Genomic DNA, 17,600 nt, shown 5'->3' with positions numbered 1-17,600 from the left:
GAGCTTTCCTCTAATAGCCTTTAGAGCCTCCTCTTCAGTTGCGAAGGCGACGCAGGCGGAGCCATAGCTCTGCTGTCCTCTCTTAGCCTCAGGAGTGAGCCAGAAAGGGGTGCCTACTACTTTGAGGCCTTTGTTAAAGGTCTCAATCTCCTCCTTGATTACCTCTAGGCCGTGGTTAGTAGGTAGTCTATGGACGACTACTTTGAACCACGAGGTAATGGGCTGAGCTACCTTGAAGGCTACTAGATCCTTCCAGATACTCTGGTTTTCTAGCAGGTAGTTGGCTGTAAAGGCAGGTGTAGTAGTGACTACCTTATTCCCTTTTGAGGATAGCGTGACTGAGGCGACTACAGGCGATTGCACCCCTCCTTTTAAGGTGAAGGCTTGGTTGAAGGCATTTCTTAGCCTGAGGGCGTCAAAGGCAGCAGGGCCTCCTTGGTTGACTAGGACTAGCTGCCTCTCCTTTAGGCTAGGCTTAGCCTTTTGAGGTGCCTTCTTCTGCACAGTAGTCCACTGTTGCTCCTTATTTGCTGTTGCAGCTGCGGCGTACGATATAGGCTGCGTAGGAGCAGCTGTCTGTCTATTACCCTGCTGGTTTGGTTGTGCAGGGGTAGGTTTGTCGAGGCGGCGAACCTTGTCTCTTAGCTCCTTAGAGACGTTTGAAAGCGAGGAGATCTGATCTCCTAGAATTGCTGCGTTCTTCTTATTAACTCGGCCTGTCTCAGTGTAGTCTCTAAAGACTTCTACTAGGTCGAGCAGGCTAGTCTGCTGTGAGGGGTTGCTTTCAGCTAGACTAGCTGCTTGGACTACTAGGTTTCTAGCTATCTCGAGGGCCTCTTCTACTGTCGTAGCCCTAGGTGTTTTGTTTTGGCTAGCGAAAGGATTCCTTAGTGTTGAGCCAATAAAAGGCGAGAAGTTGCTTCTAGTGCGGGTGTGTGTGGGTCTATTAGGCTCGGCAGGTAGGTCATCTACTGTAGAGGGGGGTGTGCTATCCCTAGGGCGCGAGGATTCCTGAGTCCCTTGGGTTCTTTGTACTTCTACTACGATTGTGTCCATCTCGTCGATCTCCTGAGTGTAGCTAGTAGCGCTCATCTTTGATCTTCTACTAGCCTCTTCTAGGCTAGTAGTAGAGGCTGATCTTTTCTTCTTATTCTGCTCTATACTAGAGCTTCGCTCTATGTCCTGCTGGACTCGAGCTTCTAGATCGCTACCTTCGAGTTCTACCTGATCTCTCTGAGTTGGCATTAATCTAGATGGTCTGTGCGCTGAAAATTTTTCTTGAGGTTTGTAAGATAGCTGTAGGGAGACGAGTACTTTCCTCTACTGCGCGACAGCGCGCTAGATGCACGCTTTAGAAGTAGTTGCAAACGATTTTTTATAAGAGATTTGTATATATTTAGCTAATATTACACCTATTCTAGAAAACTCGAAGTTGGTGTGGTGACGTTTTAGTATAGCGGTGCACTCCTTGCTTGTAATAACAAGTCACATGTCTTCAAACTACCCCTCTCTATTCACATGTCTCATAGTTAGCACTGGTGCATGTTCAATGCCTCGGATTCCATCCAGGTATAATACGTCGGACTATACCCACATGTGAATGCTGATCGTGCTGGCATTAGGGCAAGACAAGCTTCCCCGCAAATTCGTCCCGTCTTCATGCAAGGGGCAGCAGCAGGGATTAACAACTCCACGAACCACAGCTGGTACATGTGATCACAACTTCAAATATTTGTGACTCCTGCCTTCCCTATCTAGTCGACATCTCCGATGTTTCCCCGCATCTCCTCATCACAAAACAAGGAAAGCGATGCAGATTGTAACGATGGGTATTCTTGAAGCCGAAATTCAATAGCAAGAAGCATGTGTAAGTTGGAATCGAGTAGAGAGCTGCTACTCCGCAGTGAAATATAAAGTCATCTACAAACCGCGTTTCAACATACAACTACAACTCTCATCTCTCAGTCCAAAGCAATCAACATCAGCAAACATGCACTACCAGTCTACTCTCTCTATCCTCCTCCTCCTGGCAACTTCCATCTCAGCCCAAACCCGCTGCGACCCTGTCGCCTCTGCCATCCCAACTTGCGGTGTTAGTCCAATTCCCTCCCCTTCTATCTTTCAAAACTGACATCTCTTATAGGTTCCGTGCATCCAATCCGCCGCGTCCGCCGTTGGTTGTGGCGGAGTTGATTATGCGTGCCGATGCACTAACTCTGCTGCGATTCAAAGCGATGCCCTTGGATGTGTAGTAGGCAACTGTGGAATTGCCACGGCGTTGCAGGTGCAAGCTAGCGCAAGTGCGGTTTGTGCTTGTGTTACTGGGGCTGCAAGGATCTAATCGGCTGGAATAGTTGTATACTCAAGACTCGGAGAGACGAGAGTGTACGAACTGGCACCATTGAGTCACTGGAGCAGATAGGAAATCATGATATTGTATCTAGCTTGTAATTCCGAACCTTTCGCTCCATCAAAGTCGCTACCATTTCGCATTTTGCGATGGCACTGAAACTGGCATCTGAGTTGATTTCAAACCTCTACTTCTGCCTCCACTTGTTTACTGGGCTAGACACTACCTTGCCCACACTTTGTGATGATTTCAAATATCCAGAAGCCTGCTATTATGCTCCACTACCACAGATACTCTTGGTTATTATCTTAGTACGGCCTATATCGGCCAACTCAAGCTAGGACCTATAGCTACTAAGTGCTCGACATGAATCTTTTCTAAGGTAATCGACCCGAAGAGCTGTTCAATCCCACACTCATCTGGCGTCAGTGCTCTCCTTAACCTCTAAATTAGGTCAGTAGACTCTCCATCCGTTCTATGAAATTTTGTACTGCATTTCAAGTTATTAATATCTTTACTAACTTGCGCTTAATTCAGTCCATAGTTTTAGCTCCGCTATATATGCACTGTACCGTACAGGATTGTTCTTTATACTGTGATACAAACAGTGCAAATAGAGGCGATATGTTTGCACAAAAAATTGCTTCTACGGAGCAGATACATACATCAACATCAAATCATATCGCCCGAGCGGAGAAAGAAGGTTCATGGGGTGTATCAGAGAGAAAAGCCCGAAAACAGTGGTTCGGAGCCTTGGGAAAGGCTCCTTGAATTCCTTTGAAATACTGGGTTTGCTACCGTCCCAGGCGATATGAGATATTTTGAGAAATGGCCATTCACAGCGCTGCTATAGCGTCTGCATGAGTGGTTGCTAGGAGGCTGTGGAATGCCGATTGGAGCGCTTTTTGACTTGAAGCACTTGAGCATTATCTGTGACGAGCTAGGGAGATATACAGTCTTCATTTCGAGTGAGCCTTTGAACGTAATTTGTCTGGTCTCTCTGATTTATCTATCTTGGGGTTGACTTATTTTCAACACGGGTGCCAGGCGGAGTTATAGGCCTTCCCAATGCTCCTGCTTATATTCAGTCACACAAAAGGTGAGCCTCCAACATTCAGATGATTTGCATAGAGAAAGTTTCATAACACTAAATGGTAAATTTCCAAGTTCCATAGATGCATTAATGTAAGCTCCAGCCAAAACTCACAGCCCAATGAAATGTACCTGAGTGCAACCCGGTTTCGCCGTATGCGCCAGAATATACAACAGAGAAGGCAGCTTTAGACTACTCGTAAAATATGGCACAGCCGGAGCACTTGCTCCCACCGCCATCGTCTCTGCAGACGTCTGACAAACGAGTCAGGATGCTCCGCGTACTTAGTTGCCGCGCCTTGGAAGCTCTCTAATGGAGTCAACCTACGAAATCGAAACCAGAAGTGAATTGAAACAATAGCTCGTTGTCACAAAACCAGACGCCTCTCTAGTTTGCAGCTAAGTTGTTCGTATTGTATGCCAATTTTGCATTCAGACCCTGCAGCTCTTGTTGTTAACTTCTACGCTCAGCAACCATGATCACATAGAATGGCGCCTTCACTTTGTCGAATCAGTTTCGTACTTGGATTTTCAAGAGCTATGTGTGAGCTGTAATGTCCGTGAAGCTAGTAATGAGCAACGAGGTCGTAACCCATGCGAAAGGCCAAACTAGACGACATGTTCATCGATATAGAGCACTCAGCTCAAGACCTGCACACAATCGTGCAGCTCATACTTGCGTGCACTTACGCTGGAGTCTCACCGGTTGTACGTGCACCCTCCAAACGGTCTAGACACATCACGTCGAATACTGGATGCGGCTGCAGCGGCTGTCGTCGTTCCGTTTGTCGACGTAGTTGATAAGATGAATCGCCTTATGCGCGCAGCAACATACTAGTACCTCTATCCAGCTGCTCCCCAATTGCTAACCTATACAATGTCCTTGAAGCCCCACAACCCTTGGCCAATACTACTTAGTAATTATAACAGCTTTCCAGACTTTGTAGACTGGATGCACACTGCTTACCATCAGTAAGCGGGTAGGGCTGGAGTGGCTGGCTTGGCATGGGTGAAGTGGCCGACTTGGCTCGGTTCTGACACCCGATGCCATCGTTAGAAACCCTGCTCCATCAGGCAACACTGCTAGTCACAATAGCATTCCTCCGAACCCCGCAATCTGAACCTTGACAGATCCGCAAAGGTAAGACATTTTCATTAATCGACACTCCTTCCAAGACCGCCCAGAACTATCCTGCTGTCTCGTGTCACTACGTCCAAGCCTTTAACAATTACTTCTTTCGGCTGTTTAAGAATAGAAAATCAGTAGGCCATGTCTGCAATTGCGTATTGCCCAGCCAATAACAGCAAGCTTTTAAATGCCCTCTATGCGAAACAGAAAGATTCACTAGCCCTAGGAGAACTAGACTTCAAGGGTTGTATAATAGACAATAGCCTTGAGGGTTGTAGGCAATGGACATGGTTGCATCATTTCTCCTTGTTCTGAGCCTTTATGGGGCCAAACAACGCTAACCTACTAGGAAAAATAGGGTGGCATACATAGTGTATAGAATTCAGCTGCTTACTGTGGAGACGCACGTCGGTGTATGATGCCAGATGAGGAGAATGAACACTTTCGTTTTGATCTTCCACCATGCACGAGGAACACAACACTCTCTTCCCATGAACGGTCAAGGCAGATTATATGTTTCTGTCTTACGAGCTAATATTGGGGAAATCAACAAAGAAGCAGGTATTTAAAGGCATCCGGTTCCATGAGTATTTTCATCACTGCCACCTCAAACTACAACCTTCTCTACTACCATCACCAGATATCTTACAGATATAAAGTATCCTTGCTCAATTTCTTGATCTGTCTAAGATGCGTTTTACCGCTGCCACCTTCGTTCTCGTAACGGCTGTCCTCCCTCATGCCTCTGCGTGGACCGTATGGGTAAACTGGAAATCTCAATGCGGAGGCAACTCCTATCGAGTGGATGGAATTGGCAGTACTTCTTGCCAGTTGACCAATGTTCCAGCCGATCAGAAAAAGCCTATCTCTCTGACTCTGACCAATGGCCGCAATTGTGTTGGCTATATGTATGCAGACCGAAATTGCGGCACTCAAGTAGGTAACCACCTCTCCCTTATTTAGGAACGTTTTCCCAAAGATTATAATAAATGCAGCGAAATTACAATACTAATCAGGCATTTGTGGTATCTAGGTCGGAGGGGCGGTCGGTAACAGCGGCACAGCATGCTCAGCTGATGTACAGTTCCAGTCCTGGAGGGTCGAGTGCTCTTAAAATAGATACAAAGGCCTTAGGCATTGAAATCGACGGAAGGATTGCAAAAGCGAAGGAGATACAAGCGTCTTTTATTTTTTTCCAATAGGCTTTTCAACAAAGCTGAGTCCTTGTCTCATTGCTATTAGTAAATCCTAGCCATAGCCAAGTAAAGTGGATTTCCAGAACATTGACTCTTTCGCGTGTTCGCAGTGTAGTATGGATATCACAACACTAAACAGCCTAATAATGATGATCACAAGGATGATAGCGCTGAAGAAAATGAGAATCGCGATACTCGTCTTCGAAACAACATGCTGGCATTGAAGGTGCAGCTCACTAGACTTAAGTATTAATACCTTCCGTCCTTCTCTTCGGAAAGCCATAGGCCCTGTCTTCAGTGATTAGAATGAACTACTCTATAATACAAGTATAAAAGTGTCTATAGCTTATGCTGATTGATGTTCTAAGACCCAATATACTTTAGTAGATTTCTGAAGGAAATCTCAGTAAATGTTTTACAAACTAAACGCCATCCTTCGCGCTAGTAGCATACCTTATCTAAAGAGCACTTATATAACACACTCGCAAGATGCAGAATAATGTAGTTACTGTATGAATAAGGCAAACTAGGTCTAGATCTCTAGCGTAAGGTAATTATAAAGATGAGTAAGATTCTGTACTAGGCGTCGCGCTCGAAGAGGCCATGCAATGATGAGGATAGAAGACGGAAGAAGACGACATTTTATCATGGTACGTGAACGGAATGGACAGCAATCTTGCACAAAAGCAATGCGTAAGGTGGCACCAAGTCCTCGCAGCGCTGTTGTGCAGATACGAATAGGAGAAATCTAGCCCTTACGCACACCCTATATCAGAAAATGTATACACAGAGTTTATCCTCGGCTCATCGGCATTGCCATTCCATGCAACCTGTGCAACAGGGAGAGCATATAATTCGCAAAATGGCCCGGTGACTCCGTAGCTGGCGCAGGTACCCAGGCTGCGACAGAAGGATCTGCAGAGGTTGGGATCAAATGGTACGCCGCTCGCCATGCGAATATTGCGTAGGGGTGTTATGTTGAGTATTCTGAGGTTGGCGACGTTACAGAGAACGGGAGGAGGCGTGGGAGTCTCGATGGGCGTTGGTGTCTCGATTGGTGTCGGAGTCTCAATGGGAGTAGGAGTTTCGATAGGAGTGGGAGTTTCAATCGGTGTTGGTGTCTCGATTGGACTAGGAGTCTCGACAGGTATTGGCGTCTCAATTGGTGTCGGAGTCTCAATAGGTGTGGGGGTCTCGATGGGCGTTGGTGTCTCAATAGGCGTTGGTGTCTCGACAGGTGTCGGAGTCTCAATGGGCGTTGGTGTCTCAATTGGAGTAGGAGTCTCGACAGGTGTCGGAGTCTCAATTGGTGTCGGGCTTTCAATTGGTGTTGGGGAGTCAACTGGGGTTGGACTGTTGACTGGTGTATACAACTGAAGAAACGTGGATGTTCCAGTGGAAATGGAGTAAACAGCTAAGGATGAGTAAGGAGTCGGTGATACGGAGGGCGCACTACTGGGCACATCGCTATAGGAGTAGCCTGAGCTTGCTGGTGAGGAGGAGGTTGGTTGTAGAGACTTGGTACAAGGAATTGAGGTTTGAGAGGTGACGACAGGTGTAGGAGCACCAAAGGCGAGGCGAAAAGTAGTGCAAATTGCAACTAACGAAAAGAGTGACAGGGGCATTTTGAATATGAGAATTAGTGGCTTATGTAGATTAGAACCATCGACTGAATGTAAAGACTGTAAAGATGCTCGAGAGCATGAGGGTGAAGAAGATGAAAAAAGGAGCACGACGGTTCGTTATAACTGTCAATAAAGATACTTTGCAGCCAAAATAACATGACTAGCGGCCCTGACCATCTGTGCGTTGGGCGTTTACAATGAATGCTACTAGCCTGGCTCGCAAGCGGACGGAGCGGCCGATGGTCGTCAGTGCGCGGTGTGGGATCGCTTAGATATGTCTTTTGCTACGCACCTCTGCCAAAAACATCCACAACTTATCTACCTCGCATCTATTTCCGTGAAATTGAACTCTCTGCAGATAACATCAACTGATTGCGTTCTCTATACATATGGATTGGCAATAAGAAGAAGTTTTGTGCTGCTGTTTTCAATTGTAAATCGCAAGTTCAAAATGAGAGGTGTTGAGTTTGTTCCAAATAATTCGGACTAGTGCAGGCGCCACCGGATGTGGCTGCATTCTACATCTCAGGGGTTTTGCGGGCAGGTTCCTAGACATAAGCCTCTCGTAATTCACTGCTCTTTAAAGAGGTAAGTCTATTGACCTCTGCCAGGAGAATCATCTCCACAAAAAGCCACATTGGTTGGCACACTGTTTAGCCAATGCAGCGAAATTGCATCTTCACTTTCGAGGTTGGTGGTCAGAACATGCCGAACCCAGGTTGTGTATCTTTCTAGTCTTTAGAACCCCAAAGTAGGAGTGCACAGGTGGCGCCATCCTTTCTTTTAGTTTTTTTGTTGGAATTTAAGTGAATATACGGTCGCTGGATGATCGTAGCGGCTTTATTGGATCCGCTGGCAGCCTGCATGCAATGTTGTGTGAAGCCCGTGTACGTATTTTCTTTGTGGTTTCAATTTCACTCGATATTTTATCGTTGCATCTAGTTGCTTCAGCTACAAGAGATTGCAAATATATGATCAAAGCCAAATCTTGTCGTGAGGGAATGCTTGGAGAAGGTGACAACATGATGTAAGTCGGAATGAACGAAAGCGATTACAAACCAGACAACTTCGTTGAGATATCAGATGATCAGAACATCTCAGATTATCGAAACATCAGATAGGCCACAAATTTCTCCCGCTGTTGGAATGCATTTACGGCTGAAGGCACTGCCACATTGAGGCGACACAAGGCTAAACAAGCGCAAAGATGAACTCGTCTCTTTGTGTCATCATTCCAAGACGATGAGCGACCACATGCACGATATTTCAACACTCATAGTTGTTAAATAGTATACAAAAGGCTAACAGGTGTAAAGACAAATGCATAACGTGTTTGCACAGCACCAAAACAACTAGCACAGCAATTAACAAGTACGATATTTTCCCTCGAATCCAGACTTAAAAGACTGTAGAATTCCCAAAATCAATTCATTCACAAGATCAAAACTACCAGAAAGAAAATCAAAGTAATTTCCACCCACCTCAACACTCCCTTCTACCCAAGCAAACCCATCCCAGCCATATACGCCCGATAGTCAGCCTCGCACTCCGCACCCAACCCCTCACCCCCCACTTCCACTTCCTCATCTTCGCCCTCATCCCCGCACATGAGCAAGTCCTCAAGCTTCGGCACCGGCACCGGCAGCATGTTATTCGCCTCTTGCCTCAAATCCGGGCGCTCTTTGCTCTTCTTCAACACGAACTTGTCGCCTGAGCGCTCGAACAGGCGGTCTTCAACGTTGTACATTTCCCACATGGGAGTTGGTGGGCGGAGCATGATAAGAGGGAGATCGGGGTCGTTGAAGCTCTCGAGGAGGAAGCCAACGCGGAGGGGTTTGGGAAGGTGGCAGATGTGTTTCTTTGGCTTTTTGTTATGAATTAGACGGGGGAAGAAAGCGGTATGTTTGGAGGGTGGGGAAGGTTCAGCGTGGTTGCGCTTTGGCAGCATTTTTTTGAGGGATTGCATCGTGAGATGATGGAATGAGTGTGATCGCTTGTTTGAGGTATGAAGTGAATATTCGGGACTTCAAGGCGGGAACTTATGTAGAGAGATGAGATGAGGATTGATATGGCAATGTGCATGGAGAGATTGGACATTGTGAGTTGAGACATATGGGGATTGATTAACAATGTCTGAGGAAAAAGGCGTCGGTATGGGGCTTGAGAGTTTGGGTGGTCTATACAAAGTAGTGAAATGGTTTTGTACAATCATTGTGCGAAAGGTATGTATAGATGAGAAAATCGGGTTTCAGTTTTGAGAAAATCACAACAGATTAGTCAATTCGACAAGCTAGTTACCTAAAGTGGATTAACAGATTTTGCAGGCCAAGCTTCAGTCGTTTGCCGTCTATCGTCTTCTTCATCCTTTTTTCTATCTTTTGACATGCGACATGTTGGGTTTGTTAAATGACAACAATCCTGATCAAAGCAACCCGTTTCTTCGTTTTCAATACTCATACAGCTTTCGTTAATTATGCACACCTGTTTGGTTATGTGCGTCCTTCAGTCCGCTACAATCAGTACAGTTGGAGCAGCTAAATCCGTCAGCCCCCTGTTGCAAACCGTTGAAATGCACTGGTTCTCGCCGTGTGGCCCAGTCGGAACTCACCCTGTACAGTTGGTACAATTTGTGCAATTTCGACAATCTGTACAATTTTCGCAGTCCGTGCAGTTGCGACATGAGGTGCAATCTGTTCTACTGTCAAAAAACCCGTTTGGGCAAGCAAGCAACATACTTGAGACGATTCAACATGAGATGGGGATTTGATACCACGAGTAAGGTGAAATACACTTATCCGTGAATATATGACATAATGCAGACATGAATAGCTAGGAAATGACTTGCCTCTGCAATCTGTACAGTTCTGACCTAGTGTACATGACGCAGGATCAGCTCTCAATCTGTGAGTACGATAATCAGTTGCTTCACGTACAGTCCTTGCACCCTGTGCAATTGTTGTTATTGCGGTTTCCAGTATCTGTTTGTGACACCGTACCCGAGCCAACTGATGACGCCTTGTTGCCCATTGCGAATGATCGGTGATGGAAACTACTTGATTACTGTAAGGGAAGATTGAATGCTGAGAGAAAATTTGTTATGAAACGGCAGTGCAGTTATATGTGTGAAACACAGCTTTTCGGTATCAGTTTCTTATTGTTATTGTAGATGATGGTGGTGGAATATGCGGGTGCGACGTCATGTCTGACCGGTGGAGGATTTAAGAGGGGTAACACATTGCGATAAGGAATCGATTGGACGATGCAGATATCAGATCTGTGATGCGATCTCAAGATGGCAAGGTATTGCCTCCAAGCAGTATTAGAAAGGCTGATCGAAGGAGTGATAGTCGGATAGCTTGTTTTTGATGCGAATACCTGCGGAAACTCGATGCGCCAACCAAGGCTATACTATCGTTGTCAAGATTAGATAGTTAAGAAAACGGCCATGGTAAATTCCAGTGCATCCTGGATGTCGTGACGGTCAATATGTTATCGCGATTGGCATACATTTCGATCTTTGCTGGCTAAAGTCGATGTAGTCGTCACAGATCACGAGCTTAGTCAAGTCTCCACAGCAGGGGTAGCATTGTGTACTTTTCAGATTTGTTATCCTTCAGTTTGTGAGAAGGGCGCTATTGAGTCCTCGGAGTCCCAGGTGGAGGAAGTTCAAAAGCGGAATTGATCCGAACTCTTGAGAATCCTGATATCACTGACTCGTAAAGGACCGTAAAGATGGTCATAGGCGGTGTGGGATACGGTAGACAAAATGTCGTGTAATGTCAGAATTAGACACAAAGTACATATGTACAGCAGAGAAAACACAGTGTAAGTAATGCACAAAGAGATATAGGTATGTTCATAATAAGTCTATTGACCATGTTGGAGTCACGCGAACGCCGCTTATGATTGTCGGAAAAACCGCCGACCCCACCCTCTTTGAGCAACACGAGGTTATTGGCCCACATGCAATGTTAGGCCGGCGTTTGGTTGAATACAAGCAGCGGCCATAATTCATTTATTTATTAAGTAATGTTATTCCCGGGTTTCGCCATTCATATGAGTTTTCTAAACGTAAAGTTACGCCTCATCTTCAATTTTCGGAACTGGAACGTCCAACTCCAATGGTCCAAGAACCATGACGACTCGACGCATCGACGCAGAAATGGGCAATGAGGCAGCGAAGCCTGCCAAGGCCAATGCCGATATCGAACAAGCTTTGCCCCAAGAAGAAGCCGAGCCTCCAAGTACATACCAGCCATCTGAAAAGCCCAATCTACCTGCTCTTGCACGAGTACTGTCACGCCGATCTGCAGCATCTTTTGACCCGGGCCCAGCTCCTGATGGTGGTGTTCAAGCCTGGATCCAAGTGTTTTGCACCCACCTGACTATCTTGACGACCTTTGGCTTCTTCACTTCGTTCGGTGTGTACCAGACCTACTACGAAAAGACGCTTGGCATCGAGCCGTCGACAATATCATGGATCGGCTCTCTGCAAGTCTTCCTCCTCTTTTTCCTCGGCACTTTTACTGGCCGCGCCACTGATGCAGGCCTCTTTCGCCCCGTTTACATCGCCGGAAGCTGTTTCCAGCTGGTCGGTATCTTCACTTTGGCGCACTGTAAGAGCGCATGGCAAATCTTCCTCTCCCAAGGTGTCTGCCTGGGTATCGCAAATGGCCTACAATTCTGCCCATCCATGGCTCTGGTATCCACGTACTTTGTTAAACGCCGCGCCTTTGCACTCGGATTCACAGCACTCGGCTCTTGCACTGGCGGCGTAATCTTCCCAATCATTGTGCAGCAATGCCTGCCTAGTGTGGGCTTCGCGTGGACCATCCGCATCATCGGCTTCATCATGCTCGTTGTGAATATTACGGCGATTGCTCTGTATCGTACGCGACTTCCGCCGAGGAAAAGTGGTCCACTGGTTGACTGGGCGAGTTTCAAGGAGTTGCCCTACACTCTGTACTGTACTGCGGCTTTCTTCTGTTTCTGGGGCTTGTACTTTTCCTTCTTTTACATCGGGAGTTATGCGCGTAACGTCCTCGGTGTCAGCTATCAACAAAGTATCAACTTGCTCCTTGTGCAGGTTGCCATGGGATTTCTCTTTCGGATACTGCCCACCTACTATGCCGATAAGATTGGGGGCCTGAATGTGTTGATTCCCTTTGCCTTTATCTGCGGCACCATGATGCTAGCATGGATCGGAATTAAGTCTATTGGCACGTTGTATGTCTTTGCAGCTATTTATGGCAGCGGAAGTGCTGTCATTCAAGCATTATGGCCTGCTGTCATTGGAACTCTGAGCCGCGAGATGGATCTCAAGAAAACGGGCGTGCGAATGGGCATGGCTTTTACCATTGTGAGTATGTCGAGTCTGACAGGTCCGCCGCTAGCCGGCGCACTCATCCAGATGAACAACGGTGACTTTACATATGCAAACGTTTGGGCGGCCGTGTCGTTCTTCGTTGGGGGGAGTTTGCTTGTGGCTACGAGGATATCTCTTGTGGGCTGGGACTGGAGGGCAAAGGTGTAGTCAAAGCAGCTGACCGTAACATTTACTTTTGACATGACGTGGCCTTGTATTACCCTCCATATTACTCCTTCATTTCGACTTGCCCGTCAGAGCGTTATCACAACGGATCGTAGTGTAGTACTCATGTTGATTGGATGGTCGCATTGATCTGGTGTTTAACAGGCGCTAAACCAGATACGTCAGAAGGCTTCTTGCATAATTCAAGTATCTCTGTATTCAAGTACCATAGACGCGCCTTTACCTTGACCCTTCTTGTTTCTTACACAATGACGCGCCGCTACACAAGCTATTGCATTTCATTCGAGAGTCGCAATGGCGCTGAGAGTCTCTCGGGGCGGTCGCGGACGCGGACGTGGCAAAGGACGCGGTAGAGGAAAGACGCAGCTGGTACGTGATGTTGGCGCAGACGCCTGAAAAGTCGCTCATTGTTTTCACAGTGGGAATGGGAATCATACAAACCAGGTCCAGAGATTTATGAGCAGCTATGGCGTATCCGTAAAGAACCTGCCGTAGTTACCCCACAACCATCTGACGACTGCCCGATACCAGACGCGCAAACGCGAATTCTTGATCGCCGGCAGACCGAGGGCGCGGTAGTAAGAAATTGCTACATCGTTCAAATCATACGTACCGGCAAAAGTGAGGAACAGAGAGTCACCGAAGACGTAGACCTTAGTCGCATATTGCACTACGTCTCTTCAGCCGAGCTGGAGCGATTTGAAAATGAGCAGTTTAGGCTCGAGGCAGAGGCAGAGGCTGTTGCGGTACAGGCAGAAATTGATGAGCTGGCGCGTCGGCAGCTGGAAAAGAATGCAAGAGGGGCCAAGATGACTGGAGGAGAAAGTCGGATGCTCAGTGGACTAGGATTACCTTCAGATATACCGATGCGGACAAGATACAGGCCTCCAGGGAGACGTGGCAGAGGGAGAGGCAGAGGGAGAGGCCTGGCCATGCGTCACAATGATTTGGGCGAGCACTTGGGTGATTCTCCTGTCTTTCTGGACCAAGCAGCCCAGGATATATCTCCAGTAATTCCAGAAACCGATGATGAAGAGGACCAAAATTCAGACGCACAAACCCAACCGTCGCCAGATCTAATGCGCTCGGCATTTTTTGCCAACAGCGCTCTGCCACTGTCATCTGGTACACGGAGACTTTCTATTCCCATCGCCTACCACACCCAAGAGGATGAAGCAGAAGATGTACCTAGGCCTATTGCGCAACAGGACCACGGACTAGACGAAGACCCGCATCGCATCAAAAGACTAAGACTCGAAAATCCAGACTCAGATCACTACACATCAGGACCGTCACCTCCGCAAATACCAACAGAAGCGTTTTCAGCAGCCCTCTTCTCAGACCGCTCGTCTGCCGCAGACGCAAACTCGAGTCCCTTGGCTATCGAGGACATGGCACCAATACCACCCAGCGATCTACCCGCCGTGGGATCGCCCATGTTTCGATCCGACTCCGACGACTCGATTCGCGCATATGCGCCGTCGGCCTCCGCTAATAATGCTACCCATCCATCTCCGTCTGCACACAAAAGCGGGCTTGACAGCGACACTATACACATGACTACGGATTCTATCATGGAAGATGACAGGTGCAAGGCAGATGGCGACGATGGCGCCACAGATGAGTACGTGGTTGAGGCTATTGAAGAGCATTATCAGGATGGGGATAAGACGTATTATCTGGTCAAGTGGGAGGGGTATGAGGATAGTCGTGACTGGTTGGTAGAAGAGGATCTGCATGGTGCGAGGGAAGTTGTTGCTGAGTATCATGCGAGAATACGGCAGAGAGAGGAGAAGAAGCCTGTGGCTAAGAAAGGAATGTTTTTTAAATAAATGAGGTTGGATTCATGGGGGCGGGGGGGTTATCCTGGGTAGCAGGATATATGTAGGGTAGGGCAACGTGAAAATTGGATAAATGAGAATAATTCAATGAAGGAAATGGGCTGAATTTTTTTCCTTGCTTCATTGCTTCTGAAAGTATGACCACCAGTTGACGTCTGACTACATGTAAAAGTAATATTTGGGGCGATGGCGTTGTATCACAGGCACGACGGCTACGGTAAACGTGAGGCCCGAGCTTTACCCGTGAGGCACAGGCCGAGGTAGCATGTCACTCGTGCCCCGGAGCCCCCATGTATCAACAACACATCATGTAAAGGCAGCCTCTGCTCTTGCAACGACAAACGACGCGCCCATCGTCGCTCTTCCAATACACTCGTCGCGCGCAATCACAGAAAGCAATAAACCATGGCGCCCTCGCCCCCCTTCGCCTACCCCTTCGCCGCCTCCCCCGACATAATCCGCTCGCACCAAAAAGACGCCTACTTCTCCGGCGTCCTCCTCGAACACCTCTCCTCGCTGCTCCGCAAACTCTACGGCGCGCGCGCCGCGCACACGTACCTTTCCGAAACACGCGTAATAGGCGAGCTGCTCTACCTCGGTCTCACGACGCTAATTGGAAACCGCACACTGGGCGAAGAATACACGGACATTGTGCAGGTGGAAAGCGAAACAGGCCGCTTACCCGCGCTGGGGAGAAGGGCAGGATACATTGTCGCGTGTATCCTGGGGCCGTATGTGTTGGGAAGGGCGTTGCCGGCGTTTAGGCGCAGGATACGCGCGAAACTCGAGGCGAATCTGAGATGGTATGCGCGACAACAGGCGCGGGCGCAGATGGGTGCGCAGGAGAAAGGCGACAAGGTTCAAGTACGGAGACCGCTAGGGATGCGGGTACAGAGTTATCTACTGCAGAATCTGGATACGATTACGTCGCCGTCGCCGGTGTATGCGGTGTCGCTGGCGACGTTTTATTTTTCGGGGAGCTACTACCATCTTTCGAAGCGGTTATGGGGGCTCAGATATATTTTCACACGGCAGGTGGCTGAGGGGGATAACCGGGCTGGGTACGAAGTGCTTGGGGTACTGCTTGTGCTGCAGATGGCGGTGCAGGCGTATCTGCACTTGCACAATACGGTTACGGCGTCGTCGACGGCAGCAGCGGCGGCGGGTGGGAGCGGTCATGCGCATGGCACGTCGGCGATTGTAGGAGGGGGCGCAGAAGTGTCTCTGGATCCGAACGCGTACAGTGCCAACAATGCGCTCTTGTTCGATGCTGCTACGCCGGCTGTGCCCACGGCTGCGGCATCGGACGTGCAAAAGTGGACACACACACCGCCAACAGACAAGCCGCGGTATGAGCTTGGGGACGAGGAGACAATGGAGTGGATTGGCGGAGGAAACAGGAAGTGCACGCTGTGCTTGGAGGAGATGAAGGACCCGAGTGTGACTACGTGTGGCCATGTCTTTTGCTGGACGTGCATTGGAGACTGGGCGAGGGAAAAGCCAGAATGCCCGCTGTGCAGACAGGCGTGTTTGGTGCAGCACATACTGCCGTTGCGGGGATGAGGGACCAAACATACAATGGGTTGGCTGGTTGCTTGCTTGCTTGCTTGACGATGACGACAACGACGATGACGACGATGGTATACATGGTACATTTACATACATATAATATTACACTACAATACCTTTTCGGCCTCGTCAATCAGACGCTCGACCTTGAAAGCACTGTCGCCTCTGGTGAACATGTCGAGCAGCTCGCTCCTTCCCTTTCCCTCGTCCGTCTGGACGTAGAACTTCTGCATGCACATGATGAGCCAGCGGGCGTCGTCGAGACTGACGCCGCGCTTCTCGACGACCAGGCCCTGGCCGAGGACGAGGTTGTGGCTGTCGGCCAGCTCCTGGTGGAAGGTGACGGTGGTGTGGGGGCTGGCGAACTCGCCGCGCAGCTTGAACTCGGCGAGCGTGGTGAACATGAGGGTTGTGGTGTGGGCGTGGGGGTGGGCAAACTGCAGGTAGTGCAGCTCGACGGCCTGCTGCGTCTGGCCCTGGGCGTCGGGGGCGGCGTCCGGGTCTGCGGGCATCTCGCGGGGCATGGGGAGGACAAAGGAGGGATGCTGCTTTGCGCTGCGGACGAGGTTGGCGAAGGTGCTTGCTGGGACGGCAAAGTGGATGCCCTGTGGGTTGTTTGCGTGGCGCATGCGCCAGAGGGCTTCTATCTCCTCGCGCGTCTTGTCCTGGATTTTGTCGACGGCGAGGAAGGAATTGAGCGTCTGCACGCCCGGGGGCGGCGCCGTAGGAGAGCCGGCTCCCGGGCGGGGCGACGATGGCTGCGGGCTGTGTGGCCTTGGTGGTGGAGGGGCATTTTGTGTGTGTCGCGGCTGGTGGTGGTGGTGTTGGTGTTCTGGTGGAGGGGCCAGAGGTCCCGTCGCACCAGGGACAATGGCCTGCTTCCTCAGTTCCTCTATGCGGTCCCTGTACTGCGCCTTCAGCTCATCGAGGTCGCGGAGGCCCTTCTCGCGGGCCTTTGACTCGAGCTTGTCGCGGTACTTTGCCAGGACGCGCGCCTGGGGGTCGTGGGTGACGAGAAAGCGCACATCCTGCACACGTGCCCAGCGGCGCTGTGTGGCGCGGGGGCTGGCGAGGGGCTGGCGCAGGGCGTGGCGCAGCGGGGGGAAGCGCGTGGCCATGGTGTCGAGACCAGAAGACGGGACAGGCCGGGCGCACTGGTCGGCGTCGCGGTCACGTCTAAAACAGTGGGTGGTGTTTTGTCCGCACTCGCAGGCGTCTGGTGCTGGGTAAAAAGACGCAGGACTCGA

The 17,600-nt window shown here is 49.2% G+C and overlaps 7 protein-coding genes across 7 annotated transcripts; 4 read left to right on the top strand and 3 right to left on the bottom strand.

The window, feature by feature from the left end:
- Window positions 1-6,258: 6,258 nt before the first annotated feature.
- PSV08DRAFT_325219 (uncharacterized protein) lies at window positions 6,259-6,764 on the bottom strand. The gene has a single exon (XM_014224130.2). The coding sequence runs from the start codon at window positions 6,718-6,720 to the stop codon at window positions 6,523-6,525; it is 198 nt and encodes a 65-aa protein (XP_014079605.1). The 5' UTR covers window positions 6,721-6,764; the 3' UTR covers window positions 6,259-6,522.
- A 151-nt stretch (window positions 6,765-6,915) lies between these two features.
- Window positions 6,916-7,176, top strand: PSV08DRAFT_325216 (uncharacterized protein). Its single transcript, XM_066092694.1, has one exon. The coding sequence runs from the start codon at window positions 6,965-6,967 to the stop codon at window positions 7,142-7,144; it is 180 nt and encodes a 59-aa protein (XP_065948639.1). The 5' UTR covers window positions 6,916-6,964; the 3' UTR covers window positions 7,145-7,176.
- Window positions 7,177-8,887: 1,711 nt separating this feature from the next.
- Window positions 8,888-9,358, bottom strand: PSV08DRAFT_250457 (uncharacterized protein; the record flags this gene model as incomplete). The annotated part of the gene is made up of 1 exon (XM_014224131.2): window positions 8,888-9,358. The coding sequence occupies one exon, from the start codon at window positions 9,356-9,358 to the stop codon at window positions 8,888-8,890; it is 471 nt and encodes a 156-aa protein (XP_014079606.2).
- A 2,120-nt stretch (window positions 9,359-11,478) lies between these two features.
- Window positions 11,479-13,141, top strand: PSV08DRAFT_325203 (major facilitator superfamily domain-containing protein). Its single transcript, XM_066092693.1, has 2 exons — window positions 11,479-12,895; window positions 12,935-13,141. Exons 1-2 carry the CDS (start codon window positions 11,528-11,530, stop codon window positions 13,070-13,072), a joined length of 1,506 nt encoding a protein of 501 aa, XP_065948638.1. The 5' UTR covers window positions 11,479-11,527; the 3' UTR covers window positions 13,073-13,141.
- Window positions 13,142-13,211: 70 nt separating this feature from the next.
- Window positions 13,212-14,885, top strand: PSV08DRAFT_364975 (uncharacterized protein). Its single transcript, XM_014224133.2, has 2 exons — window positions 13,212-13,312; window positions 13,363-14,885. Exons 1-2 carry the CDS (start codon window positions 13,238-13,240, stop codon window positions 14,773-14,775), a joined length of 1,488 nt encoding a protein of 495 aa, XP_014079608.1. The 5' UTR covers window positions 13,212-13,237; the 3' UTR covers window positions 14,776-14,885.
- Window positions 14,886-15,078: 193 nt separating this feature from the next.
- PSV08DRAFT_228909 (Pex12 amino terminal region-domain-containing protein) lies at window positions 15,079-16,347 on the top strand (the record flags this gene model as incomplete). Its single annotated transcript, XM_066092223.1, has 2 exons — window positions 15,079-15,619; window positions 15,665-16,347. The coding sequence occupies exons 1-2, from the start codon at window positions 15,190-15,192 to the stop codon at window positions 16,345-16,347; spliced, it is 1,113 nt and encodes a 370-aa protein (XP_065948637.1). The 5' UTR covers window positions 15,079-15,189.
- A 57-nt stretch (window positions 16,348-16,404) lies between these two features.
- On the bottom strand, window positions 16,405-17,471 carry PSV08DRAFT_379684 (ATP11 protein-domain-containing protein; the record flags this gene model as incomplete). Its single annotated transcript, XM_014224135.2, has 1 exon — window positions 16,405-17,471. The coding sequence occupies one exon, from the start codon at window positions 17,469-17,471 to the stop codon at window positions 16,461-16,463; it is 1,011 nt and encodes a 336-aa protein (XP_014079610.1). The 3' UTR covers window positions 16,405-16,460.
- Window positions 17,472-17,600: the final 129 nt, after the last annotated feature.

This window comes from Bipolaris maydis (genome assembly GCF_028858645.1).
Source record: "Bipolaris maydis strain C4 unplaced genomic scaffold PSV08scaffold_12, whole genome shotgun sequence".
NCBI lineage: Eukaryota > Fungi > Ascomycota > Dothideomycetes > Pleosporales > Pleosporaceae > Bipolaris > Bipolaris maydis.
This window is presented reverse-complemented; position numbering and strand designations above follow the sequence as displayed.

Coding starts and splice junctions, on each gene's coding strand:
- PSV08DRAFT_325219 (XM_014224130.2), bottom strand. CDS start 6,720: ATGGCGAGCGGCGTACCATTTGATCCCAACCTCTGCAGATCCTTCTGT.
- PSV08DRAFT_325216 (XM_066092694.1), top strand. CDS start 6,965: ATGGGCGTTGGTGTCTCAATAGGCGTTGGTGTCTCGACAGGTGTCGGA.
- PSV08DRAFT_325203 (XM_066092693.1), top strand. CDS start 11,528: ATGACGACTCGACGCATCGACGCAGAAATGGGCAATGAGGCAGCGAAG. Junction 12,896..12,934: donor TGGCTACGAGGATATCTCTT/GTGGGCTGGGAC, acceptor TAGTCAAAGCAG/CTGACCGTAACATTTACTTT.
- PSV08DRAFT_364975 (XM_014224133.2), top strand. CDS start 13,238: ATGGCGCTGAGAGTCTCTCGGGGCGGTCGCGGACGCGGACGTGGCAAA. Junction 13,313..13,362: donor GTAGAGGAAAGACGCAGCTG/GTACGTGATGTT, acceptor TTGTTTTCACAG/TGGGAATGGGAATCATACAA.